The sequence below is a fragment of the Cydia splendana genome, chromosome 8 (genome assembly GCF_910591565.1).
Source record: "Cydia splendana chromosome 8, ilCydSple1.2, whole genome shotgun sequence".
In the NCBI taxonomy this organism is placed as follows: domain Eukaryota; kingdom Metazoa; phylum Arthropoda; class Insecta; order Lepidoptera; family Tortricidae; genus Cydia; species Cydia splendana.
The window spans coordinates 2,292,190-2,320,000 of NC_085967.1; the positions used below are offsets into that span (position 1 = coordinate 2,292,190).

At 40.1% G+C, this 27,811-nt stretch overlaps 2 protein-coding genes and 1 long non-coding RNA gene across 4 annotated transcripts in view; 2 read left to right on the forward strand and 1 right to left on the reverse strand.

Moving 5' to 3' along the window:
* On the forward strand, positions 1 to 5,157 carry LOC134793191 (uncharacterized). The gene is made up of 3 exons (XR_010144503.1): positions 1 to 111; positions 2,350 to 2,418; positions 5,087 to 5,157. It is a non-coding gene; the product is annotated as an uncharacterized LOC134793191 (long non-coding RNA).
* Positions 5,158 to 10,895: 5,738 nt separating this feature from the next.
* LOC134792631 (E3 ubiquitin-protein ligase SIAH1A-like) lies at positions 10,896 to 14,421 on the forward strand. Its single transcript, XM_063763882.1, has one exon. It carries the CDS (start codon positions 11,267 to 11,269, stop codon positions 12,110 to 12,112), a length of 846 nt encoding a protein of 281 aa, XP_063619952.1. The 5' UTR covers positions 10,896 to 11,266; the 3' UTR covers positions 12,113 to 14,421.
* Positions 14,422 to 14,841: 420 nt separating this feature from the next.
* LOC134792618 (rab5 GDP/GTP exchange factor) overlaps positions 14,842 to 27,811 on the reverse strand; it is a 17,940-nt gene continuing 4,970 nt past the window's right edge. The window contains exons 2-10 of one of the 2 annotated variants that reach the window (XM_063763862.1): positions 23,092 to 23,274; positions 21,576 to 21,802; positions 20,933 to 21,036; positions 19,875 to 20,038; positions 18,168 to 18,301; positions 17,901 to 18,011; positions 17,553 to 17,663; positions 16,908 to 17,042; positions 14,842 to 16,196 (exon numbers count right to left, since the gene is read on the reverse strand). In XM_063763862.1, coding sequence (XP_063619932.1) covers positions 15,105 to 16,196; positions 16,908 to 17,042; positions 17,553 to 17,663; positions 17,901 to 18,011; positions 18,168 to 18,301; positions 19,875 to 20,038; positions 20,933 to 21,036; positions 21,576 to 21,802; positions 23,092 to 23,274 — 2,261 coding nt within the window. In that variant the 3' untranslated portion in view covers positions 14,842 to 15,104. The remainder of the gene's footprint in view (positions 16,197 to 16,907; positions 17,043 to 17,552; positions 17,664 to 17,900; positions 18,012 to 18,167; positions 18,302 to 19,874; positions 20,039 to 20,932; positions 21,037 to 21,575; positions 21,803 to 23,091; positions 23,275 to 27,811) is intronic. The other variant, XM_063763863.1, reaches the window with a different exon arrangement.

Genomic DNA, 27,811 nt, shown 5'->3' on the forward strand with positions numbered 1-27,811 from the left:
AAAATAGATCATCTAAAAATATTAACAATTTTTCACCAGAATTTTAAATTTCAGCTGCAAACCAGATCCATGCATCTTTACATGCCAGACCATCGACATCGAACAGTGAAGGTAAATGGTATTTATTCTAGCGGCTCGATTCGGAAAATGAATTAGATTTCTACTAGACTTCAACAAGTTACGATACGGATAATTTAAAGATATAGTAACAGCACCAGTCATGGGACATTTAAGAGGAAATTTGGAGTATTTATGATATTTCCCTTGTACATGTAAATGGTATTCCGCTTAGCGTGTTAAAAGATGAAAGTCCTATCCGCCTTTCATGTTTTAGGCGTGTTGTATCAAAGATACTGCAATGAGTTTCCACATAATTAACAAATTAAAACTATGCTTTTTTTCTCCAGTCATGGACACCAAAGCTCCAGTAATGGGCCCCCGGTAATGGACGTGAATCCAGTAATGGGCCCCCTATTATGGACATTGCTCTATCAGTATAAAATTTTGAAATGGGGAATAAGTTATGGCAAAAAAATCAATTTTTGGTATAAGCTTTTATCGCTGAATGTATTTTTCTTTCCACAGCCAATTATTGTTGTATTAGATTCATCGAGACAATTCTAATATATCCAAACACAATTAGTTAGGGTTTATTGCGATAAAGTTCCCATGGCCACCTCCTGTCTCCATCATCAGATCAAGTCCATGTTATCATAATATTGCATTATCATCCGATTTGCATACTTAATTACGTACTTACACAAAATTTCAACTGAATCGGAAATCGAAAAGTGGGTCAAATTCAGCTACCAAGATTTGACCCACACTAACTAACAAGGCAAGTTAAATAAAAGTTTGGAAAAACGATATTAATTTATCCTAAGTCCGAGAATACCTCCTGGTTGACATATTTCGTAACTACATTTTACTTCGGTATTGTTTAAAACATGAAATTATGGCATGGCAAGCATCATTATGTCAATTGTCCCATCATAGGAGGTATGCAGTTTTACAGCTCCTATAATGGGATTGGGCCAAATACCACTATTTTTTTACATCTGTGGAGTCACAACATAGTGTGTTGTATACCTTATCTCATGGTAAATGCAATTAACAAAACACTTTCTAGTTTTCATCAAGTATTAATTAATTAAAATTTAATAAATTAACTCACCTCTCTTAGCGAAGTTGTTAAGAATTTTTAGTGATATTTTTTTTCAGTGGCACGACAACTTTTGGGTTGACGCACATTTCTTAAAAACTAACCGAATTTAATAAAAATTCAAACATAATCAGCTCTAGGACTCTTATTTATGATAAAAATATATCCAGTGTTTATAAACTACTTTTATATACTTATTTTAGAGGAATTGTGTTTTTTTGTCCCATTACTGGTTCCGTGTCCATTATAGGGTATACTACTATATTTGTAAGATAGATATGTCAAATTTGACGTTTCCGCGATTCTGGAGGTCCTCTTGAACGATATCGACAAGTTATGAATTAGATATCCAAGTCACATCTAGTCGATATCTAATGTAGATCTAGTTGATCTCTAAATCGTCTCAAGATCTTGTGATTATCTCGAAATCCGAATAGGCCTGTAGTTATCTTTAAAAGTATTTTCACACAGACTTCAGAGGGCCTACCGCGAACCACGTTCGACGTGTTGCCTCTCTGTCGCACTTGTAAATTCGTACGTATGTGCGACAGAGAAGTAACACGGCGAACGTGTTTCGCGATAGGCCCTCAGTTTACCCACGTTTCTCTTCGAATTGGTTAGTCCGAATTGTGATCGTTTTCAGGGTTCCGTCCGTAGCCAAAATGGCAAAAATGAAACCGTTATAGTTTCGTCATGTCCGTCGGTCAGTCCGCCCGTCCGTCCGTAGATCACAGCCATTTTACTCAAGAACTATAAGATATAAGGATATTAAAATAAACATAGGCTTTTCTATATAAGTTATATAGGAGGCAAACGAGGACACGAATCACCTTATGGTAAATAAGCGATTACCGTCGCACATGGAAAGTCCATGAAGATCTTTTTTTATCTAGATAAATTGCCGCTCCCAACCGCGTTATTGCGGTGCACGGCGTATAGAGTTACCTAATAGTACTTAATCTAAAAATGTTAACTTAAGGCAGAAGTACTAGTGCTCGACGCTGCACTAGTATTCGACATGGGCACTTTATGCCAAAGTGACAAAGATTAAATTTGAATACAGAAAAATCTTCGCCGTTCAAATTTAACCTATATTATTTTGACATAAAGTGCCCATGTCGAATACTAGTGGAGCGTCAAGCACTAGTACTTCTACCTTATTTCTTTTAACATAATTTAAATTTCAGCTGCAAACCAGATTCAGATCAGATCTACACATGCCAGAGTACCTCTGTCAACATCAAACAGTGAAAATGGTAATTATGCTAGTTTTGCTTTTAGGTAATAGTATTTTAGTTTTCACACAGATCTCAAGTAGTTTATCCACGTTCCTCTTCGAAACCGATAGTCCGATTTGTGAACGTTTTTAGGGTTCCGTAGCCAAAATAGCAAAAAAAGAAACACTTATACAGTAATTTTACTCCAAAACTATAAGATTGTGTTTTTTATATGTACCTACTTATATGATATAGGAGGCAAACGAGCACATGAATCACCTAGCTGATGATAAGATTACCGTCGCCCATGGATACCCGCAACATTACAGTCGCAACACCGTAGGGGTTGTAATCTCGATGCTGGCCTCTTTTCTTGAAGGTTTGAAGGTCGAAACGGTCCGGAAATACCGCACGCGGCAGTTCATTCGACAGTTTGTCTGTGCGAGGTAGGAAGTTTCTGGAGAAACTCATACTTGAGGACTGCCAGCCGTCCATTAATGGACGTTAATTAAGTGGTGTTGATGTACTTTATGCTTCGGTACGTTGTTTAAAATACACTCCATGGGTAGGTAAATAAATTTAATAAATAATAAATATTAGGGGACATCTTACACCAGATCAACCTAGCCCAAAACCAAGCAAAGCTTGTACAGTCAACGGTAAAAATATGGGTTTACAAATCATCTCAAAAATATGTCCCATAACTCTTATGTCAGTGAATTAAGAACTATGGGACATATTTTTGAGTAAGTTGTCTACACCCATATTTTTACCGTTGACATGTACTATGGGTACTAGGTGACGATATACATTACATACTTATACAGATAAATACATACTTATATACATAGAAAACACCCATGACTCAGGAACAAATATTTGTGTTCATCATACAATGCCCTTACCGGGATCCGATCGGTTTCACAGGCAGGGTCACACTACTTACTAGGCCAGACCGGTCGTCGTCGTATGAAACTAACATTGTTTTTTTCTTGAGAAATATCAACATAAGCACATCATTCGATAGGTCTTCAAAATTACTATTAAGCAAGTTAAGGTTTTAAGCCACATTTTTGTTAAGCTCGAGTACCTACTGATGATGGGATCCATGAGGAATCGAGGGTACTCCTCAAATCTTTAATTAAAGGCATACATATAGTGATTTTTGTGTTTTTATCAACAAATCAAGCATTTACATTGAAAAAAGTGACAATTGATGAAGTAGAACTGCTGATGATGGTCAAGAACGGAACTCTTCAACGACGCATAGCTCACGTTTTTAATCCACATTTATGTCAAGCTCGAGTTCTGAACATGGGATCCATGAGGAATCGAGAGAACTCCTCAAATTTTAAAGGCATACGTACAGAGATTTATGTATTTTAATCAGAAAATCAAGCATTTACATTAAAAACTGTCACATTTGATGAAGTGGAACTGCTGATGATTATCAGAACAGAACTCTTCAACGACGCATAATACACATTTGGCGATTTCGATTTTGTGGGTTAGGTTAGGTAGGATAAAACTGTGACCCTTAGAGAAACGAAATCATCATTATATCATCATCATCATCTTCCTCGCGTTGTCCCGGAATTTTGCCACGGCTCATGGGAGCCTGGGGTCCGCTTGGCAACTAATCCCAAGAATTGGCGTAGGCACTAGTTTTTACGAAAGCGACTGCCATTTGATCTTCCAACTCAGAGGGTAAACGAGGTCTTATTGGGATTAGTTCGGATTCCTCACGATTTTTTCCTTCACCTAAAAGCGACTGGTCAATATCAAATGATATTTCGTACATAATTTCCGAAAAACTCATTGGTAGGTACGAGCCGAGTTTGAACCCGCGAACCTCCGGATTGCAAGTCGCACGCTCTTACCGCTAGGCGACTAGCGCTTCTTAGAGAAACGAAATGCTACTATAAAAGTGGGTAAGGTTAATATTACGTTAGGTAAGAACTGCGACCCTTACAGAAACGAAATGCTACTAGAAAAAGGTGACGAAGTGGATTACTAGCTATATATGGTGATCAGTTAAATGCCAGCCAATAATTTACATATATGGCATTTCAGACTGTTTTGAGAAGTCGGTTTTTTTCTATTAAATATTATTTTTGGCATAGGTACATTTATCTCAACTTAGTAGGTTATTCAGTGGAAGTTTTATCAAAACCGGTTTATCCATAACGTTCTATGTACGTGTACGTATTAGTATGATAATCTCGCTTATTGATAGGTACCTACGAACTACGAGTGTGGTATCATTGGGAATTAAGAAACGGGGCAAAAAATCTTAAAGTTCATACCCCATGCAAGTTTCATCGAAACCGGTTAAATGTGTGCGTCCGCTTAAGGATTTATACGGAGATGGTCTTCGCATGCTTTTTAATAGTTTACTTGAGGATTCTTTACCTACTAGGTATTCGGTAGTATGCGAGATTTGCTCTTACGCGGACGCCGATATGCATGTCTTCAAGCAGGTCATTAGTATCAGCTATTATGTACTAGGTAAAACATAGATCGGTATAAAACAGATAAGAAGTTCAAAGTAAGGTATTTAAACGGTCTAAGTCTTACCTGCTTGGTTAACAGCTAACTACGACTGACAAATAAAAATAAGTGAAGGTACTAACTATTAATGTTTTATGTTGGTACCTATGTTTGTAATTTATTTTTAAAACTTATTTTAACGTGTGAAATGTTCCAGCACAAACTTCAGCTACTGCATCTACGAGTACAGGCCAAGCTTGTCTGAAATCTGGAATAAGCATTCGACCGGAAAAAGGTAAGCGTAGAATTGAGAAAAAAAATGTTATTGGCTCAATTAATGCTATTGCCTATTGAGCATGCGACTTGTCCACCGAACAAGAAATGGTTATGGTTCAAAACCATACATTAGACCAGACAAGTAGAGTCCGTATAAGTGAAGCCTGCAGTGAAGTATGTAATTTAAGTACAAAGGTATTTAATTTATAGGACTTGACCGATTATAAGGTTATTTACTATAAGGGCCAGGTGTTCAAAATGATCTTAACGCGACTTGTATTGTTAAGAGAATAAGTGCGTACCAAGATGGTATCAAGGTAATTTTGAACACCTCGTCCGCTTAGCAACATCTGCTGCTGACGTGGGAGTATCAAAAAAACTCTACCTATGTTGACGAGCTCTTATTTATCACTAACTTACATTCCATGCTTGATACGTTCACGACAGCACGGGCATGGTATGATACTGCATGGATGGCTAGAGCATTTACGTATTTTTAGTTACTCGCGCGACGGGTTTCCGAAAGCTTCATCATCATCATATCCATCATATCAGCCGAAAGACGTCCACTGATGGCCAAAGAACTCCCTCAACGATCTCCACAGCGGCCGGTCACGCGCCGACCCCATACAACTCCATCTTGTAGAGGGCCTTCCCACGCTGCGTCTTCCGGTCCGTGGTTTCTAGAGCTTATAGGTCTCCATTTTTAAGTAGGTAGGTACTAATACTACTAATAAAGAGGCGAGCAGCTAGTACCTCTATAATTATGCGGATTATTTGATTTCAGCGTCAATACCAGCGAAACGCCCCCGCTTTGCTGACAAACAACCTGGCGGGTCTAGGGATACTCTAGTTCTTGCTTCTGATAATCGAAAAACGCAGCGAGCAAATCAAAAGACTAGGTAAGTGAATATGGTATTGTTACTCGTATTAAAAAAATATGTTTATCTCTCAGCAGTTTGAAAATTAATTCCAAAGTTATTGGTTAATATTTACGCACAGCATATTATTATCTCATCTTCGTTTTAAAGGATGTAGGTATACGGCGGAATAGTACCAAATAATACTTTTTAATCTCTGCCTGCATACATACCATTGCTTAAAACAAGCCTAATTTCATCCACTTGGTAAAATGTTCTCATACATGTTTTAATTTTTGCGCGGATGTACTTATGTTTGCATTGTACGAATGCATTTAAGAGACCAAAGATTTCTACGGAGTTACATTTAAATTAATTTTACTTGTTACAGATTACAATACAACGAAGAAAGAATTGCTGAAGAAGCTCATGAAAGTGAAATCGAGTTTACTTTATTAAGTGTCTGCCTAATAGGTAGCTTAGGACTTTAACCAAATAAATTGTTTTTTAAATCCATCTTTAAAACATGGTATCTAAGAGAATTTTAAATAGAGAGTTACTGTCATGGTAAATTATGTAAGTAGCTACAGTACTCTACATTTACTGCCATCTTTCGACAGAAGATTAAACCTGTTAGAACGCCATTTGACTTTGATCATTATTCTTTCACTGATATCACAGAATAAGTAATAGTATTTGATATGTGTAAACTTGTTAAATATTAATATTAACACCATCTACTCGAGAGTAAGCCAAAGGTATGGTGCAATCTTTTCTAGCGATGGCGCCATAACCTTTGGCCTACAGTCGAGTAGATGGCGTTAATTTCAATATGTAACAAATTTACACATATCAGTGAAAGAATAAAAGGGCTCATTTAGTCAATGCGAGAACTCGCATGCGAGTTTCATTACATTGCGGTTTTCGATCGGTCGGTTGAATTGGACTTAACCAACAGTCCGCAATGTAGCTAAAATCGCATACGCTTCGCGCGCCGTCTTAATCAGCCTTATGGATCAAAGTCAAATGGCGTTCTAACAGTTTTAATTTTCTGTCGAAAGATATTGGCAGTAAATGTACAGTGGCTACATAATTTACTTTGACAATCCGCCTCTATACACTCTATTTTCATTGATGGTATCAATGCACACTATATTATTTAGTACAGACTATGTAACTATGTTTGTACGGGTCAAATCTTGCAAGTTAAATTTGACCCACTTCCCGACTTCCAATGAAGCTGGAAATTTGTATACATAAGTAAGGCGAGACAGGAGGTGGCCATAGGAACTCTGTGATAAAACAACGAAACCTAATTGTGTTTGGGGTTTATAGAATTGTCTCGATGAGTATTAGTTGCCCGTGGAATAAAAGTACAGTCAGCGATAAAAGCTTGTACTAAAATTTTTTTTTTTGCCATAAACTTATTATTTTGGTTAAAGTTAGATCTATGGGTTCGTTTTGGTAGGGTCTTAACTGAATGAGTTTAATTTTATGCGTATTAACTTGGAGATTGTGATTCTGTAGCCATTCTGCGTCAGGGGTTAATGCAGAGGATCAGCTCATAGCGTAATAATTAACACACACACTATCACACACAGTCCACAGCTGATACGGCTTAAAGTTATAGCTAGGTATATATAATTTCCACTGTTGAGTTGAGTGTGTGACGGTAATTCAGTTAGTTCCTACTTCCTTTTTACAGTTATATTTTTGTTTACCTTATCCTATTTAAATATATTAATTCTAAGATTAGTTTTTGAAAAATCTTTAGAAAAACATGTTAGATTTTGTAACGAGTACAGTGTATCCGTTTGTAAATTCTACCAGAATATATTTTGTACAGTTCAGTGTTTAAAAACATAGGTACAGCATATTTGTACATTCAGTATTCAAATTGTGCAATAAGAACAAATATGTATATATATATACATATATATATACCATATATTCAGTCTGGCCATTAATTCAGCTATTCATAGTCTCACGTTCATACTGCATGTTTGGTACCTGGACGACGGCACCATCAGCGGAGACTCAAAAACGGTCCTGGCAGACTTATCCCTCCTCTTCAGTCGGTCCCTCAATACTGAGGATCGTGACATCATATCATTCTGTTGAAGACCAGGTTCCTCCATAGGGTTCTGTTCTCCGCCAAGCGCATGGCCTCGTGCAGTTTTAATAGCATAGGTGCCGTAATTTGAGCACACCAATCTAGTAGGAGGAGGGCCCTGAGGTGTCGTGCCTTCAACTTTTCCCGTTATTATTACTCTTTTACTATTAACTTAGACAAATGTGAATTGTACATTTCCGAAAACTTAGAACCCTCTTTAGCAGCCCAGGTACTTCAAAGTTTTTCGAGTTTAGCCCCAAACATTAAAATCTTATCAAAGGATAATCTCCACCTTCTCGGCTCCCTCATTTTCGATGAAGCTATTCCGTCTGTTTTGGCCAAATCGATTTCTAAATTTTATGTTAATTCAGATCGTTTAGTCAAAATTAGTAGCCATTCGGCCTTATCTATTTTAAAATGTTGTTTGTTGGTTCCCAAATTTACGTACTTGCTCCATTGCTGCCCTATCTGGAAAGTCGCTAGTTTAGTCCAACCTATCGATAGTCTCCTTAAGTCACAACTGGAAACGATTTTGAATGTCCGTTTTAATGAACCGGCTTGGACCCAAGATTCTTTGCCCATTAGGTTTGGCGGTTTAGGAACACGCAAAATATCGAGTATTGCTCTGCCGGCATTCTTGTCCTCAATCCATAGCACGTCTGATCTCGCAGGTAAAATCCTTAAAATAACAAACTGCGAGATCGCGTGCTTGGATGAGGCCAAGAAAGCCTGGCTAGCTAAACTGCCAGATGTTCCACCTAGACCCGAGAGGCAAAGGGCCTGGGACAACTTAGCCCCCACTGCCGTTCTAAAATCCCCAATTGACACTTCGTCGGGAAGGGACCACGCAAGGCTCCTAGCTGTGTCCATTCCAGAGTCTGGACAATGACCCTTTCGATTTCCAACTTCTGAACTCTACGCTAAAGCTATGGCCTGACTGTTCGGCAGTTATTTTTGCACAGTATCGTTTTGCTTACACACAAATCGTCTACACTCATGACTTGTTACGTCTCGCTTCTCAAAAACCGAATCTTTAACCTGCCTGTTCCAAAAGTCTTCTCCGCCTTCGGTAAACGATTTGACCACCTTAAGGCTTCAACCTACAGTGTCCTGCTAAAGCATTGTTATCTCAAATCGAAGACAGATCAGTTATTGAGGCCAAAAAGCTTACCTACACTCTTCTTCAATCACTTAACTACGTGGAAACCGCTAGAAGCTATACTAAGTAATATTTTATAATGTACGCAAATATTTAAGTGTAATTTTTAGTAATTTTGTAACTTGCATGCTATACCTATTAAGTAACTAAATCCAGATACTGTACAAATCTAAAGGCCCCTGTACACAATGGGCCAGCGCCGGCCAGTCCAAGAGACGCAGCCATGCGGTAGAATGAGATAGGCTACGATACAGAGGGGCTACCGCGAAAACCGTAATTCGCAAATTGCGGGGATTTTTCTCTTTTACTCCAATGAAGGTGTAATTAGAGTGAGAGAGAAAAATGCCCGCAATTTGCGAACTTCGATTTTCGCGGTTATATGTAGCCCAGGTCTCACCTAGTGCGGGGGCCCCTGGTAAATATGTAAACCATAGTTTATTGGTAAATAAATTATTTTATTTTACTAATGTTATGGCTGCACGCCTATCCATCACCCAACAACGGCACTTTCATCGAGCCAAACACTCAGAATTGCTATCGGACTCCGGGTCGGGGCCGATGTATGCGTGGACCACAGCTGTGCCTCTAGTGGGGCCCCTGTTGATCGCCTTGGCCACCACGGACTCGCCTGCTCCTCGGGCGCCGGCCGCCTATCCCGTCACGCCGCGCTCAACGACATCCTGAGGAGAGCGCTCGTCAGCGCCGACGTCCCTGCGGCTCTGGAGCCCCAGATCGCAAGGGATGACGGCAAACGCCCCGACGGGATGTCGTTGATCCCCTGGCGGATGGGCCGGGCGCTGGTGTAGGACGCCACCTGCGCAGATACGCTGGCGGTGTCCTACATTTTAGCCACCAGCAAACAGGCCGGGGCGGCGGCTGACGTCCGAGAACTCTTCAAGGCGAATAAATATAGTTGTCTCGGCGCATACTACGAATATGTAGCCTTTGGCGTCGAGACACTAGGTCCATGGGGTAGGGGGGCTCGGGGACTCCACAAGGTGCTCAGTAAATTCCTAAGGGAGGCCACAGGTGATCCTCGCGCAGGCAGCTTTCTCGCGCAAAGATTGGCCATAGCAATCCAGCGCGGGAACGCTGCCTGCGTGATGGGCACCCTACCAAGGGCGCAAAATTTTAAGCTTCAGTTATCTTAATTGTAGTTAATTTTAGTTTTATATTCATTTTAGAACACTTATTATTTATAATAAATGAGTTTTTGTATATACCAAGTATGAACTTAAGAAATTAATAAAGTTTGTAATAAACTCACAGGTGTTTTATTTTCTACGATAAAAAGTTTTGAATGAGTTTAGGACGGTTTTTATCGGTTTAGGAAGTCACTATTATCGATTTTTCGCAGCACTACTTTCTATCATGTCGGTTATTATCGTTTCGAGAACTCACTATTATCGATTTTTCACAGCACTGCTTTCTATAAACCATAGATAAATATATAGATAATATATTTCTTTATCTGTGCTATAAACAATTTTCTTTATGTTGGTATGAATAGATGCTCATCAGTCATACGTCAGTCAAGTCCTGTCAAAACGAACCGTTTGACAAAAACGTACTATGGAGTTCCGCCTCTTAGAACGTAGTGATTATATGCTCTTTGGATTGGTCGTCATTGAATCGTGCGACAATATATAATTTTTCTACCATTTATAATATTGATACAAAAGAACGATCGTAATCCTTTAATAATCGGTTTTCTAAATAAAATTCTTCCTGAAAGACATGGTTTTATTCGTAATGTGCATGTGAGTGATTTGAAAGATATGGAAAATAGGTAACATTGACTGTCAAGCAAGAAAAATAATAGCAGTGGCCTCCAAACTTGTAATGGAATCTTATTTCATAGCGACTTCCAAACGAAAGAAATCGGCTCTGGAGGGCTACAAGTGAGTTATGTTGTTGTTAAACTAGTTCGTGAATACGTCGGTTGATCGGTGAACGCTGGTCGACGTTTTATATGCGCGTAACGGTGACATGAGCACGAATAAGAGGCGCGGAGGAGCTAGCAGTTGTGCCGTGCCCGGGGTGCCCGCGCTGGCCGTGTCCACCGTGCCCACCGCCATGTCGGCCGACCTCGCGTCGCTGTTTGAATGCCCTGTGTGCTTCGACTATGTTCTCCCGCCCATCCTGCAGTGCCAGAGCGGGCACTTGGTGTGCTCGAGCTGCCGACCCAAGCTGTCGTGCTGCCCGACGTGCCGCGGGCCCCTCGGCAACATTCGCAACCTCGCCATGGAGAAAGTTGCTAGCAATGTAATGTTCCCCTGCAAACACTCCAACACCGGCTGTACTGTGACCCTGGTGCACACCGAGAAGGCCGAGCACGAGGAAGCCTGCGAGTTCAGACCCTACTCCTGCCCCTGTCCCGGGGCCTCCTGCAAATGGCAGGGTGGCCTCGATCAAGTGATGCCTCACCTTATGATGTCACACAAAAGCATCACAACCCTACAAGGCGAAGACATAGTTTTTCTGGCTACTGACATAAACCTTCCTGGAGCAGTAGATTGGGTGATGATGCAGTCTTGCTTTAATCATCACTTCATGTTAGTTCTGGAAAAGCAGGAGAAGTTTGACGGGCATCAGCAATTTTTTGCTATAGTGCAGCTTATAGGTTCTAGGAAGGAGGCAGAGAACTTTGCATACAGGTTAGAGTTGAACGGCCACCGTCGTAGGCTGACCTGGGAGGCGATGCCGCGCTCCATACATGAAGGTGTCTCCTCTGCTATCATGAACTCTGACTGCCTCGTCTTTGATACATCACTGGCCCAGCTTTTTGCTGACAATGGAAACCTTGGCATAAATGTCACAATATCTATTGCCTAAAATTTATATTGCCACATTAGAAATAGAAAGCTGCCAGAAAAACTTATTTCATTGGCTATAAATAATAATCTAATTATATTTAAAATGTCAGTGAAATAGAAGTGTAAAAGATCTCTTATGAATTATGTATAGACAGTGTATGAAATTATCAAACTGGATTAAATACTTTGTTGCAATTTGCATTATTTACAGTTCCCTGACTTTGACATGTTTATATTTGATAGGACATCATAAGCCAAATGTTTTTTATTTCATTATCATTTTGTATATGTGTGTTCACTTTAGTGTTAAGTAGTGGAAAGTTTAATCGGAGCAAAACGCTTCCGAAACGCCTTGTAAACATAGATTATAAATTATAACAAATTATGACCTCTCGTCAGTGAGGGAAAGTGATTACTTTATTCCAAAATATGAACAAATATTATTTGTGTTGTTAACATTTAATCATTTGTATATAGTGTAATTTTAAGAGGTTTGAGCAATTTCTATGCAATTATAACTGTGTGGTTGCTTTTGAATCAAAAGGTGCTGATACACTTGGGCATTCACTTGTAAGGAGCATTCTCGCTAACAGAATGTACAGTCATTTCTCTAACATAAGTATGCACTTTTCTATATAATTAGTATGGCGATGTGGGTACTTAAGTTGGGGCACCCACCATACTAGCGTTTGTCGATCAATTTGCCGAATCTGCTTAAAAACAGTGAATGCTCAAGTCTATTAGCACCTTAATTTAGTGCTGGTATTGACTGAGCTCAGGTCACATGGACTGATAACCAAACCCAGTTCATTATTTGGTTGATCAACTATTTCTAATTGTATAATCTGGTACCCACAGAAAAGTGAGAAAGTAGATCCTCTTGAGAACCTCTCATCACCACCAAGCATCTCATTGGGTTCAAGCCCTTCCCAAACCTTGCTGCTTCTTTCGGCCATCACTACGCATACTACATACGCGACAAAATGTCCATCTTTACCACTTATATGGTTGGCAGTCCTCAACTGTGCGCTTCTCCAGAAACTTCTTCACAGCTAAACTGTGGAATTAACTGTCACCCCTGATATTTCCGGACCAATACGAGTAATACGACCTTCAAGAAAAGTACGTACTTCCATCTTAAAGGCTGGCAACGCACATGCATTACTTGCAATCCCTCTGGTGTAAGTATACAGGAACAAATACCTAGGGACTCCGTGCACACTAAAAGAGGCAGTTAGCAACCTGAAATTTTGCTAGGCTTCATGGAAGAGCTGGGGTGGTTAGAGTAGCGCTACCTCGTTTCACGCAAAATAGACACAATGGTTGTCGATTTGCGGAAAATACCCAGAAGCACTAATCCCTCTAGTGTAGTAGGTGTCCATGGCCGACGGTAATTGCTTAACATCAGGGGATTCCTCTGCTTGATTGCCTCCTATTTCATAAAAAAAAATCCTGATGCCGCCCCTCACAAACCAAAACCATCCGCCGATGTGACTACTAGGCTGTGTGTACTAGGTTTTATTCAGGCTAAAGTCTTACATATATCACAAAAATACTCAAATTAGACTGTTGGATACTTATCGTGACCTGACGTCACAAAGCTCAGTGAATTCAGTGACTAATGAACCCGCTATCTTATTAGTAAACCATAAAATAAGTAAATGAAATAAACCTGGTTATCTCGTCTTGAATACTGGCACTTTCAAACTCGGAATGTAGCCAGTTCTGGGCATTGGTTGGTTATGATCAATTGTTTTAGATTTATCCTTTATTTATACAAAGACCATGTTACTTAATAATAGTGTAATTGCTAAGGGTGCATTTGGGTATATTGTCTTGTAGTGCGTCCGCTAGCTGGCACGGTTGCACGGAGCGGGTTAACGAAAAATAGTATTTTTCGCGCGTTAGAGCTGTTTCCCACTGACGGCCCGTTTTTTGCGGGTACGGTTTTTTGCAGGATCCCGTTTTAGTAGTATAGGTGCTAATATAGTAACTTTCACACGAGGATTCTGTTTGCGGAATCCTGCATGCATACTACAGAAAACGGGATCCTGGGAAATAGCTCTTAGCGATGCAACGCTAACTGGCGCGGACTCGTGACGGATTTTACCTACAATGCCACCCACGTGCGTGCACCCGCGCCAGCTAACGGACGATCCGAAATGCACTCCTATTTCTGTACTTGATTACCCTTCCATAAGTTTTTCCAATGTATGCCGCCATGACGGTAGCATACTTTAATATTATTTAATCTTTCTTCTATCTCTTAGGGTATACCTGGTAAAAAATACGAAAGATTCTAGTTTAAATAAACATTTTGTAACATAATTATTGGTTTTCATTTTAGTCTTTAAATCAAACTACATGTTAGTTTCAATCAAACCACTTTTATTATGAATAGTTTACCATAACTGCTTTTTTACATAACAATTTTTGTAAGTAGATATGAATGCAGAATTTGTTTAAAATTTAAGTAACTAAGGTTGGAACAGTACACAGTATTGGAACAGTAGTTTTTAAGGTTCAATTCAAAATAGTAAAAATGTTACTGTTTGGCATTTGACGATCCCTATGTTATCTATTTTTATGATTGAAGAGAAATAAATTCAGTGCCATTTTATCAGCAAATTTAATATATGTATATGATGATATTGCATACAATACAATTTTGCAATAAAATCACTTATTTCATATTAGATTTATTAACATATAATATAAATTAAAAATAAATAACGATTTATAATTTTAAACACAACAATCACAGTGTGCAAGATTCAAAAATAAAATTAACCATTATAAGGGAATCTTATGTTGGAGCACCAAAAAGTAATTTGTAATTTTGTACTAATAACAAAATATTTTATAAAATCCACCAATTATCTAATTTCCATTCTTATGTAGGTAATAAAGTAGCCAAGAACTGCTACAACAACATGTGTCCAATTGGCCATTGTAGTATCTGATTATGATCAATTAGATTAAAGGATTCCAGAAATAACCTTAAATCATATTTATGATTTCTTTCCACTACTTTGGGGTAACATCGGCGAGGGCAAAAGGCAAGCTGCCGTTGGAGAGTCACCGTCATCTAAAATAGAAGCGTTATTTTCAGGGCTAAAAGGGTGCTTAGATTGAGAGCTGACATCAGGGCTAAATGGATCCTTAGTTTGAGAACTGACACCAGAGCTAAATGGATCCTTAGCAGCACTGACTAAGGGGCTAAAAGGATCTTTAGTCACAGAAGTACTGACTACAGGACTGAAAGGATCCTTACCCGCACTGAAAGGATCCTTACCTGCACTGAACGGATCCTTAGTAACTGTACTGACCACAGGACTAAATGGATCTTTTGCAGGAACAGGGGCAAATGGATCCTTTTTAGAAATCATTTCAAATGGGTCAGACGGTTTATTCTTTGAGTCCAAAAGAGTGAACTGATCAAACATTTCTTGTACTGGGCTAAATGGATCTCTCGATGCAAATGGGTCAAATGTGTCTTTCTTCATGTCTGGGCTGAAAGGATCTTTCTCTTTAGGAGCATCTTCTGCGATACTATTGTCTCCGCTGAAGTCAGACAAATCTATATCATAGTTGATATTGCTCAAGCCAGGGGCTAAGTGTTCGGAACCGAATTCATCTGGAGTCATCAACTCGTCTATAGATCTTGAGTCGAATGGTGTGAATCCCAATGGTGAAGGAGTGAGGAGTTCCATAGAGCTTGTCTGCTTTAAGTCCCAGGTCTGATCTAAATGCGGCGATTTGGGAGGAGAGTTCAGCTCTTCAAAGCCTAATATGTTAAGTTTCTCTCTCGGTTCAGGTTCTGAGTTAGATGCTTGTTCTGTCTGTATCAAAGGTTGAACGATTTCCTGTTTTGGTGGTTCTGATGTTCCATCCAAGACATCTTTGGTATCCTGTTTTAAATCTTCAGCTTCTATTTTTGTTTCTTCAGATATATTATCTTGTGGTGGCGATGGTATCTCCAAGTCGACAAGTGGCTCAGAGTTGAAAGTTTTAAAGTTCCCGAATTTTGGGAGAGTGCGACGTGGTTTTATCTCGAGGGGTGTCTTCGTGAGGACATCTTGCACTTTCTTCGCTATCTCTTTCTGTAAATAAACAATATTTTAAATTACCTAACCATTAAACGAAACACGGAAGTCATATCGTATTCAACACACATACATTTATGCGAAGAAGCACTTTGAAAAAATATTGCGTAAATGAATACCTAAACAGGGAAATAACCATAGTTATTTAGTAAAAAAATACACTCAAATTAGTTGTTGTTTGGCAGACAATTGGGTTAAGTTGTGCGTCTACCTACAGCTTTCATTATATTTTATAGTTAACTCGATGTCAGCGTTGGTTCAAGCTCGGCCTCGCCCAGTTCCGCTGAAAACGCCGAGGCCTTAAGTCGTAGTGATCCTGTCTACGAAGCTGGAGGTTCCGGATTCTAATCCCTGTATACGTACTTGTGTTTATCGCAAATATTTTTTCTTGATTTATGGATGTTTTGTATGTAGATAAATATTTATATAACGTCGTCTAGACATACGCTTTGTTGAGCTTACTGTGGACTAGGTCGATTTGCGTCAGATTGTTCTTTGGGGCTATTCATAAATTACGTCATTTCAAATTAGGGGGGGGGGGTCTGGACATCGGATGACGGTAGCATGAAGTAGGAGGAAATGGGGTCATTTGGTGCATGATTTTTGGATGATTATAGGGGGGGGGGGGTCAAAAATCGCCAAAAATCGATGACGTAATTTATGGACAGCCCCTTTGTTCTATAACTAAAAAAGTACTTTAGGCCTTACCTCGAAGGTTTCAGCGTTGGCTGCAAGTTCGTCGGCGCCCCGTTCGATCTCTTGCGCCTGCGCGAGTAATTTCTTCGCCAGTGCCATATGCTCTTCGGCCTCGCGAAGTTCAGCCGATAGTGAGAGCGCCGCGGCCTGACGACGAATACGTTTTTTGTCATTTTCATTTTTGATACAAAGTTTTTATGGCTAACTGTACTTTTCTTTCAACAGGCAACTAATACTCACGGAGATAATTCAACCAAACACAATTAGATTGCGTTGTTTTATCACAGAGTTCTTGTAAAAATTGTGCGAAAAATGGGCCACGTTCATGGGACGTGTTCCCTATGGGAAGTAGGTCTAATTTAGCTTGCAAGATTTAAAGATCGCTCGGAGACGTTTCTGCTTGTTCAAAATTAGCAAGAGTTGATCCGAACATGCATACATATACTTACAAAGATCGCAAGTTAAATTATGCAGCTTGCTGTACCTTTCAACTGTTGAAAGGTACAGCAAGCTGCATAATTTAAATGTCCATTTGTTGAAAGTTTCAACAAATGGACATTTAAAAAAGACTTCTGCGCGAGTGATAGTTAAAAGAGTCTTTGAAATGGCCCCCAGGGACCCATGTTACAAATCTACCAGTTATGATTATCTAAGTACCCATGAGCTGCCCCCGATGGAGGCCGGCATGGCCATGTAGCCGTCGAACTCCTTCTTGTCCATGTTGAGAGACTCCGCTGTCAGGTTCTCGATGAACGACACCGCGCAGCACTAGAGGGAAAAGTATTGCATTATCTAACTTTCTAGAATTCACACTAAAAAGACTAAAAACACAGCGTAAGAAGGAGTGTATAGATTTTTTCCCCAAAATCGTTAATACCGCGTAGCAAAGTTTCCATCTCATTTTTTCCCACCCGAATTTCTACCCATACCCTTTTTTTTGGGACGTAGTTTAACCTTTTATGAGGACAGAGTCACGGGTCACGGAGAAAGGTGGTAAATACTTACCAGATTGGTGAAATAGTAGCCCCCCTCCCCTGTCATGAGACGTTGCGCGTTGCAGAACCGGGTCACGAAGTTGATGTTGCTCACGAGACGGGGTGGATTCGCCTTCAAAACCTACACACAAACAATACTCGAAGTATAATGGTATATTAAAATTTTAGAAATTTATTGAGTTGAGGGCACCACTGAGCTTCAACAGCAAGACATGATGCAAATATATATACTTACATTCAAATTCTCAAAAATACCTCATGCAATTAATGGACTCACAGTAAATATGAGAGCAGGCAGCAGGTCGTCAGCGGAGGCCGGGGCTCCGCACAGGGCCAGCACGTGGCGGCAGCAGCGGCGGACTCGGGCTAGTTTGCCACCTGGAGATGGTGCGCTATCCATGCCCAACAATTCTAAAAAAATAAGAAAAATTATTGACGCTTTACGCTACGACTAATAATTCATTGAGTCGAGACGCAATCGACAACAAGATCTCTTTTGATATGATTCTTGATGATAACGATTCAAAAATTGTAACAGTGTATTCTATTAATGATGTAATGCTTACCTAGTACTCCTAGTAGATGACCTATTATACAACGGGCTTAATGGTGAACTAAAACCATAGATTTAAATAGTGGGCCAGCAGACGTAACCATGGTAACATGTGACGAGATAAAGTTGTTCCTGTGTGGGTAAATGTTTACGGAAAATTGCAAGAAAGAAAGAGATACTCACTCTTCCAAGTGTTTACATTTTAACTGCTTGTAAGTATGTTAGGGCCAACGTGGATCGATACGCTACCCATTCGCAGGCCCGTAGAAAAAACCGGTTAATCGTCCCGGGGTGCAGGCTTGCAAGGGCTCGGAAGTCTCTTGGCATCTTAGGCGTAAAATTGTATAACTTGCTAATAATTGTAAAACTGATATAATGTTTGACCGAAATCTTAAAAAAATGTTAATTGACTTAGCATGCGACAGCGTCGACGAATTTGTTGAAACGTGCACTGACCCTAAGTAATCTACTATAATTATACATAATTAATAATTATAAACAAATGTATACATACTTTATGAATTAATAATTTAACAACTTATGTTTGTTTATAATGCGATCCTATTTGACTACTGATTGTTTACTTCATTTGTTTCGCTTAAAATATGTTGTTTATTTTATAGATTAATAAGTGATATAAAAATTACAGTGCAAATGCTGTACCAACCTACCTACTATTATTTGTATCTCCTTGGATATCACGGGCCTATAATCCCGGTTTTTTGATAGGCTTGCGTGGGGACACAGATCCAACACGTAGAGGCCCCTTGGAGAGCTTTTATGTCATGTAGAACGCCTGCTGGAACCCGTTCACAGGTGCAACAATAGACACCCATGAACCGGTCAAAGCAGGCATTGGGACTATTGTAGAAAAAGAGAACAGTATACCGGCCTATGGATTGAAGTTTGGGTGGACAATGAGACTGGGTTATTACAAAGACGTACGGACACCTGCCATAACAATGTTTACACAAGTTATCGAGGCAGGTGTTGACTTGCCGCGCACTAGATGGGCCCCTGAAACTGCCGTCGCGAAGACGACCAGGAGCAACATCGGTGTAAGCGGCTCAGGGGTGTCGAGAGGTGTGCGTCGCTTTCTACCCAGTGGCTGTTAACAGCCACTGTGCCAACTCGCGTCTTATGCATCTTTCACTTCCACCCCTGGAGCATATAGCTCTAACGACTCCTCTCTGGACGGCCAATTAAGGCAAGCCAGAGCTGAGAGTCCTGCGGGTCCCCTTGGGGTCCACTCCGACCGACGAAGACACGCCGGAGACGGAGACCCTGACCGACTCTCGGGAGCACTCGGGTCCGTGGGATCGTTACTTCCCAACAGCTCGCCACAAGCTGCCCTACCTACCTACCTACTATTATTATTAATTTATTATTTACTGACTTTACTCAATAAATATCTTGTATCTTGATACTAACCATTTATAGCACGATAGAGTAGTTGACGGCATTTCGCCGGCTCCGCTAAGCGGCATTCTAGTTGTTTCTCTCCAACCCAACTTAATTGTTGGATCCTTTCTGACAGTGCTCTGTCTAGGCGCTCATCGTCAGTACCGTAGGGTGAGAATACTATCGATGGCAGACTGAAAAATAAACATTAATTACCTATAATAATTATTTATCATGATATTATGTCATTGTAAAAGAAAAGTAAGAAAAAAATCGTGTTCAAATGCGGCTCTTCGGAGGTGCAATTGCGGTTCTTTAGTCACTCAAAATATGAACACTTGGAGGACTTGGATCAAGACCAAGGAAAACAACGTTTGCGGCTCTTTGAGGTTCATAAAACTAGTGATTTTTACTGCGATTGGTTCTTCTCAAAAGTTTGCCGACCCCTGCGCTCTCTCTCCTCAATCGGTCCCTCATTGCTGAGGATCGTGACTCCGTTTGATTCCGTCAACTAGTTGTCTCCATCGGTCCCGTTCTGTAGCTTGGTGGAGTGCGTCGCTGACAGGTATTTTTAGTTCCTCCGCTATTTGGTCCGACCATCGTTTGGGACTTCTACCCCTAGGCCTTTTCCCTCTATTTTACCGGTCACGATAAAGCGTTCGAAACTGCTGGTATCCCTGCGTGCAACATGGCCAAAATCCCTGCGCTAAGTAATTCATTGGTTAAAGTTAGGTGTGATATTATATCTGAATGTCTTGGCAATTGGCAACATAAAGCAAGCATCTACATGACAAATACAATCCCAGAATTTAACCCTTTGAACGCATAATAAGTCAACTGACGCGTGGAGCTACAGCCCAATATCAACCTTCGTGCAAGACAAGGTTCACGATGACGCGCCGCGTGCAATAGGCGTTTTGTAAATGTGAATGTCTACCTTAAAAGTTACTCTCAGATATTACGATAGCACCAAGTTGATAGTGTTTTCATGTGTCATCAGTTAACGGTAAGGTTTATCAGTAGGATTCTTCAGGATGCAATCGGGTAAACGCTAATTTGAGACGAATCTTTGGAATGTTAACACTCACTCGTGTAAGTATGTCATGGCGTGCTTCTCCACAAAGTCCATGAGCACCTCCTTCATCTCGGAATCCACGTTCGTGTAGTGGGCCTCCATGTGTTTCATGTAGCGCTGAAGACAAAACAAACGTTTAAAAGACCTAGTTACTTTCGGAAACAGAAGATACTTTGTTTCTTCTCGTGGAAACAGAATAGACAAATGTTGTTGCTACTTTCCATTGAACTTTTATTACTAACGTATAGTACCGGCACAGAGAACCTACCTTACATTGCGGACTATTGAGGTTACAACAATTCAGCCGACCGATCAAATACCGCAATGTAATGAAACTCGCGTGCGAGTTCTCGCACCGTCTAAATTAGCCTCTTTGTTTTTACTTTGGAGAACAAAATTAGTTTTAAATTTGGAATTTAAAAAAAATTACAACGGCATTCTACCTAACAGCGCTACGCTACTACGCTATTTCTAGAACTTAAGTCCGCTTAGCAACTTCTGCTGCTGAGTACTGTAGAAACTGGGTCCTAGAAGTAGGGTCCAAAATGGGTTGCAGCAACTAACCTGGTAGTGATGACGAGATGCTCCAGCTTGTCCACCATTACCGCTTGTCATTCCTACAGTCGCTTTGTACATGTAAGACAAGGACAGCTAACCTGGTAAAGTCGCTGCACTCTCTCTGACAGCTCATCAACGGACAGGAACCCGGAACACTTGATGACGTCATGCACCAGCTTGTCCACCATTGAGCGTGCGTCGCGCTCTACGTTCGGCGCCTGCGCGTATAACTCGGGGAATCGCTGGCGGAAATCTCGCTTCATGTTTTCGAACACGGATGTTGGGATTTTGAACTCTACACGCTTTTCTGCTGCGTCATGGTCGTCTGAAAAAAGGCAATTATTTCTTAATCGACTTCAAAAATATTGCATAATTCGTCAGGATCATTTTATAAGTACGGTAAATCATCAATTACTGGCCACCCCTTAAGAACTGGCCACCTTATACTAAAGATGAATTATATCCACCTATAAAAAGAATTCATTTTAGTATAAGGTGTCAATAATTGGCCACCCTTCAATAACTATAGCCACCTTATTCTGTTTATAGGTGACTAGAATTTATTATTAGTATAAGGTGCTAGTTATTAAACAGTGGCCAGTCATTGAGGAATTACCCTCGATTATTTATGTTTTCGATTTTTAAGACAATCATTTTTATTAAGTAATCACTAATCAGTTCTATTTAGTAAGTTTGGAAACCAAGAAAATCGAGATAATTCGAATATTTATAGGCGCACGCGCGTATAGTATATTATCTTGTGAAGCTCCCTGCTAGAGTACCAACACTAGCTTAGCCACAGCTTGTTCTGGACTGCACAATCGTTAAGAACATCAGACGGCCTACCGCCGACCACGTTCGACATGTTGCCTCCCTGTCACACGTACTCGTACGTACGAATTTACAAGTGCGACACGAACGAACGTGGTTCACGGTAGGCTCTCTGGTACAGTCGACGTCAAAGATATGTTTACGTTTTTCGCCTTATTACAAAGGAGTTAGGTGCAAAACTGTAAACATATCTTTGACGTCGACTGTACAAACAGCAAAACTCTTAACCGACAATCGTCCACCGATGGACAGTTAACAGTGTGGGTGATGGCACGAAATGGAACTAAAACTAACCTGCCCAACGGCGTCCAGTTGGTCGACCCAAGTAGGCATGCAGATAGAGTAGAGTGGAGGCAGATCTCCGTGAGCTCGGCGTCAGCGAAAGCTGGCGGGATACCGCTTTGGACCGATCAAAGTGGCTTGCTCTTGTGTTGGAGGCCAAGACTCATTTTGGGTCATCGCGCCAACGAAGTAAGTAAGTAAAACTAACCTATGCTGCTCTTCTTGAACACGCTGCCTTAGCCGCTTCTCCTCAAACTTGGAGAAAGAGGAATGAGGGGCGAGGCGACCCCGCTCTCGCTCGGGGCGGGGCAGCGTTGACGCTTGGGCCTTTTCTTTCTCAAACTAACCTGTGCTGCTCTTCTTGAACACGCTGCCTTAGCCGCTGCTCCTCAAACTTGGAGAAAGCGGAATGAGGGGCGAGGCGACCCCGCTCTCGCTCGGGCGTTCTGTGCTCGGGGCGGGGCAGCGTTGACGCTTGGGCCTTTTCTTTCTCAAACTAACCTGTGCTGCTCTTCTTGAACACGCTAAACTTGAGCAGATTAGCCTTCTTGAGCGTCTCGCTCTGCCGTAGCCGCTTCTCCTCGAACTTGGAGAAGGAGGAATGAGGGGCGAGGCGACCCCGCTCCCGCTCGGGCGTTCTGTGCTCGGGGCGGGGCAGCGTTGACGCTTGGGCCTTTTCTTTCTCTGAAAAAAATTGGGGTGTTAGAATGGGGGATGCTTCGCTTTTTTGAGTGTATAGTATAGCTACCCAAAATTTTTGTTCCCCAATATTTTTTCTTCCATTCGCGTTTTTCCCCACTTTTTTATTTTCCTATGCAGTTGTGTCACTATTAGGCTACTTTTTCGGACGCCTGAATTTCTATACGTTTTTGTTGCTACGCTTATTTTATTCCATGCATTTTGTCTCCTAGTCCGTATTATCTCCATACCTATCATGTACCTGTAGAACCAAATCTCACTATTATTTTATCATATACTGTTATTCTGTCACACCAATTGACTGAAAGTGAAATGGCGTATGAACCAAAAACTTTATGTCAAAAAATTACCAATTCATAGTATGAGTTATGCACTTACATAGGTCTTCAGGTAGGTAGGAAGTACAGTCAGCGTCATAGAATTAGTGGCAACCAAAGTTGCTAAATATATCGGAACAGATCTTTATTTTTAGTTGTATGACGGTAGGAAAGGATGTTGGCCACTTGGATTGTTATCGAATATATTATGATGCTGACTGTATGTGAGGTTGTATGTTTAATTTTAAAACCAGGGATATTTTTGAGATATTCCAATTAAAATTTACAAAAATCAAATCACTATACGTATGAGTAGTCCGGCATAGAGACTACCTGTCATTCTACATAAAAAAACACCATATATAAATATAATAAGTGTTTGTCTAAAAACTAATCAATATGTAAGCATCCCCAATGTGATGGCCAGCCACACTCAACAGTATTTGACCTAAAGGTTACAGTAGGTACCTACGTTTTCGTCCGTGTATAATTCGTTAAGGCGCTACGCGCCGTTTTTGGCCGTAAACTCCTACTTTCTAGAGTATATATCTTCTTAACGGTTCAACAAAAAATTATGAAAAAAATATATATGAATCTACGTTTTATGTACAACATTTGTAACGTTTGACTTTTTTCCTGTGACTTGTAATTTTTCCAATAAAGGATCATTACGATAGGCCGTTTTGCGACTGACTTTGCCTATTTCTACTAAACGGTTTATTCGATTAAAGTTATTTTTAAACTAAAATAAATGTTTTAACCGACACTACAAATGCAACGTAGAATAATGTTAATCAATCAATTTTTTTTTAAGAAATCGAATATATTTCAACATTTCGTGCGTATTTAGCTCGAAAAAGGCGTGGCCGGCAGTCGTGTGCTAGCTTTGAGACGATGAGGCTGTGTCGCTCGTCGCTCCGTGCCTTCCTTGTATTCTGCATGCTTGTGCTGAGCCCAAGTGCAATAAAATTGGAGTTATTGTGGCCAAAGATTAAATAACGGCAGAAAGTTGATTTGGTTGTGACTTGTGACGCGCTTTAGCGCGCGCAACACGGTATTTCGCAGCCTATTATTACAAACGTAATGACAATATTTCCACTTATGTTACGTTTTTGATAAAGTTTGATACCTAAAAAATAATAATTAATTAATCAACATTGGCAATTTATGTTGTAGGTAGGTATATAGTTTGATTCAGAAACCATTACATTTTTAGGATTCTTGTTCTTCGCCTAGCCTTTTCCCATATCATTTGGGGTCGGCTCTCTTCATTCTTTCTTCTTTCTTCGCCAGGCGTACCTGTTCTGGGTCGTCGAGACATCTATTTAGTTTTTTAGCATTGTTACCTATTAAAATGATGTTAGTTTATTAAGTAAATTATGTTTTCCCAAACATGCGTGGAAATATTGTCATTAGGTCATTACATTATTTGAACTTTTATATAGGTATTTACTCGCATTTTTTGAGAGAAGTACTTACATACATATTATTTCAATCGCGATAACATTTGCCGGGATTATGTTCATAAAATATACTTTCTTTGCTGTCTGTTTAATATCATACTCGGCAGGCATATAATAGGGATATCCCGGCCATGTGTAAATATTATAAATATCTTTTTTCGAGAAATGTTTTTTTTATGTGCTAGTCAGCAAATGAGCTGCCTGTTGGTAAGCGTTCATCGTCGCCCATGGACTTATGTCCATGTTGCTTATGCAACATCACATGTACGAGTATTAAGAAAGTTACAAAGGTAAACCAATAAAATGCAGGTTTAAAAATCAGCAAACTTTAACCTCCTAAGGCCCAGCCATACAAATGAATAATCCAAAATTTGCCACTGCAATAATTTGAACCTATAGTGTAAGAAACAGAGTTGATTTTGCTTTGTATAAAAATTGAACGACGCACAGAAAACAAATGCAACTCTGTTCCAATTGGATATGATTTAAATTTCATCGAACTGAATAAGTACTATAGGTACAGTAGCGATCAAAAGTATTTGGACAAACGAACTTCTTTCAATATGGTTATGATTAGGGTATATATTTATTCATTACGTTACGATTATATTTTATTCACCCTTCATTTGTTACGTTTCCACTTAGATTACTAAAACTAAACAACAGACTTAGAATTAAAACTGATAATTTGCGCTACAGGTAGATCAAAAGTATTTTGACACTTTAATGAAATGCTTTTGCTGAACTGGCAAGACGGTTAAAAAAAAACATTTCTTAATATTTAATGGCATATCCTCTGGCTTTCCTCACAGCAGTAAATCGGGGGTTCAAGAAAATAAAACGACTAAAAGTACATAAAATAACCCTTATACAAGAAAAATATTAGAGACTAGCAGTGCCCGCGGCTCCGCCCGCGTGGAATTTCGGTCTGTGTCAGTAGGCGGCTAATTTCTAATCCTAATTTCTCTCCCTCTCCCCTGGAGGCGGAACTTGAAGTAAAGTTGACAGATGGATATGCTAGAGGACTGTAGTCCAGATAAAATATTTTACAGTTAGGTCCCACTAAATAAAACTACACTCCAAAATCAATAGTCTTTTTCGCCGTTATTACAATTTTACACGTGATTTTAACGACAGAGTAGGTGTATATCGGACGATACAGTAAGGTATACGCACGCGAGCGAAAGCGAAGCTGCCTGCCTGGCTAGAGCGCCACTCACCGTGGTCTTCTTTAGACTCCTGAGGAAGACCGCGTGCCGTTTGTAACCTTAATGCGCTGCGAGACTTTCGCGAATCAGATGCAGTGATACACCAAAAGTCCGCGAAACCTCAGCTTGCTACTTATCTTTCTAAAGTGCAGCCGCACCAGCTTGCTTGAAATCGTTCGAATATGCTTTATGTTTGGCATATTAAGAGAAGTATTCAGATGTAATTACTTCCAAAATATTTAAATTCTGCGGCTCTCTTCTTCTCAAAAAAATTGTGAAAAAGAACCGTGTCAAAATACTTTTGAACCCGTAAATTGTCATTTTTTGTTGCCAAGTTTATATTTTCATTCGATGAAACTAAGCTTTTTACGTCTTTCAAGAAGCTTTTAAGCCATTGATTAAATTATCAAAAATTCATTTGAAAAAACTCATTCAACTCAATCATTGTCAAAATACTTTTGGTCGCTACTGTAGGATCTTGGGCCTTACGAGGTTAATTCTCTTTGACAATCACTGTTATAAATTATTTATAGTGTCCGACCGAAGGTTCGGTTTCGGTTTCGGTTTCGGCCAGTTTCGGCCAAAAAATCATGTTTCGGCTGTAGTTTCGGTTTCGGCCAAAAAACGGCCGAACCTTTCGGCCGGGCCGAAACTTACGAAATGTTACTTCGTACTATGAAACTAAACTATGTGACATAGACCAAAAGTTGGGGAATAAGTAGGACAACAATATTAATATGTACCTAGCACCTACATATACTGATTCATGTATAGGTACAGAAATTAATTGGTTTATTATAAAGCACAATTCCACTAATGAGGGCGCCACTAGACGGTCGACGCAGTCTTAAGAGGCTGTTAATACCTATAACGCGCGCACTATCTAATTGTATCGGAGTAAATGAGATAGCACTGTCGCATGTTACTGGGCCTGGGCAAAGGAATAATAAGAAAACTCATCATCTTCCTCGCGTAATCCCGGAATTTTTGCCACGGCTCATGGGAGCCTTGAGTCCAATTGACAACTAATCCCAAGAATTTGCGTAGGCACTAGTTTTTACGAATGCGACTGCCATCAGACTGACCTTCGAACCCAGAGAGTAAACTAGGCCTTATCGGGACTAGACCGGCTTCCTCACGATGTTTTTCCTTCACCGAAAAGCAAATAGTAAATATCAAATGATATTTCGTATACCTATAAGTTCCGAAAAACTCATTGGTACGAGCCGGGGTTTGTACCTGCGACCTTCGGATTGAAAGTCGCACGCTCTTACCGCTAGGCCACCAGCGCTCAAGGAAATATCTCGCTTTTTAATACAATGGACATTGGTTGGAGTCTGTGCTCAACTACTTATCCTTCAGGATAAGTAGATCGGTACCCGGCCTTGCGATATTGTCAACAAAAAATTCGCGCTCGCTGCGCTCGCGTTTTTGGTTGACCCTGTATCTACATGTTGGCTTGACTGGTGAATGAATGCAACTAGTGCAAATGTTATTTATACGTCATAATTTCATAGAAGTTTTGACGTTTAAA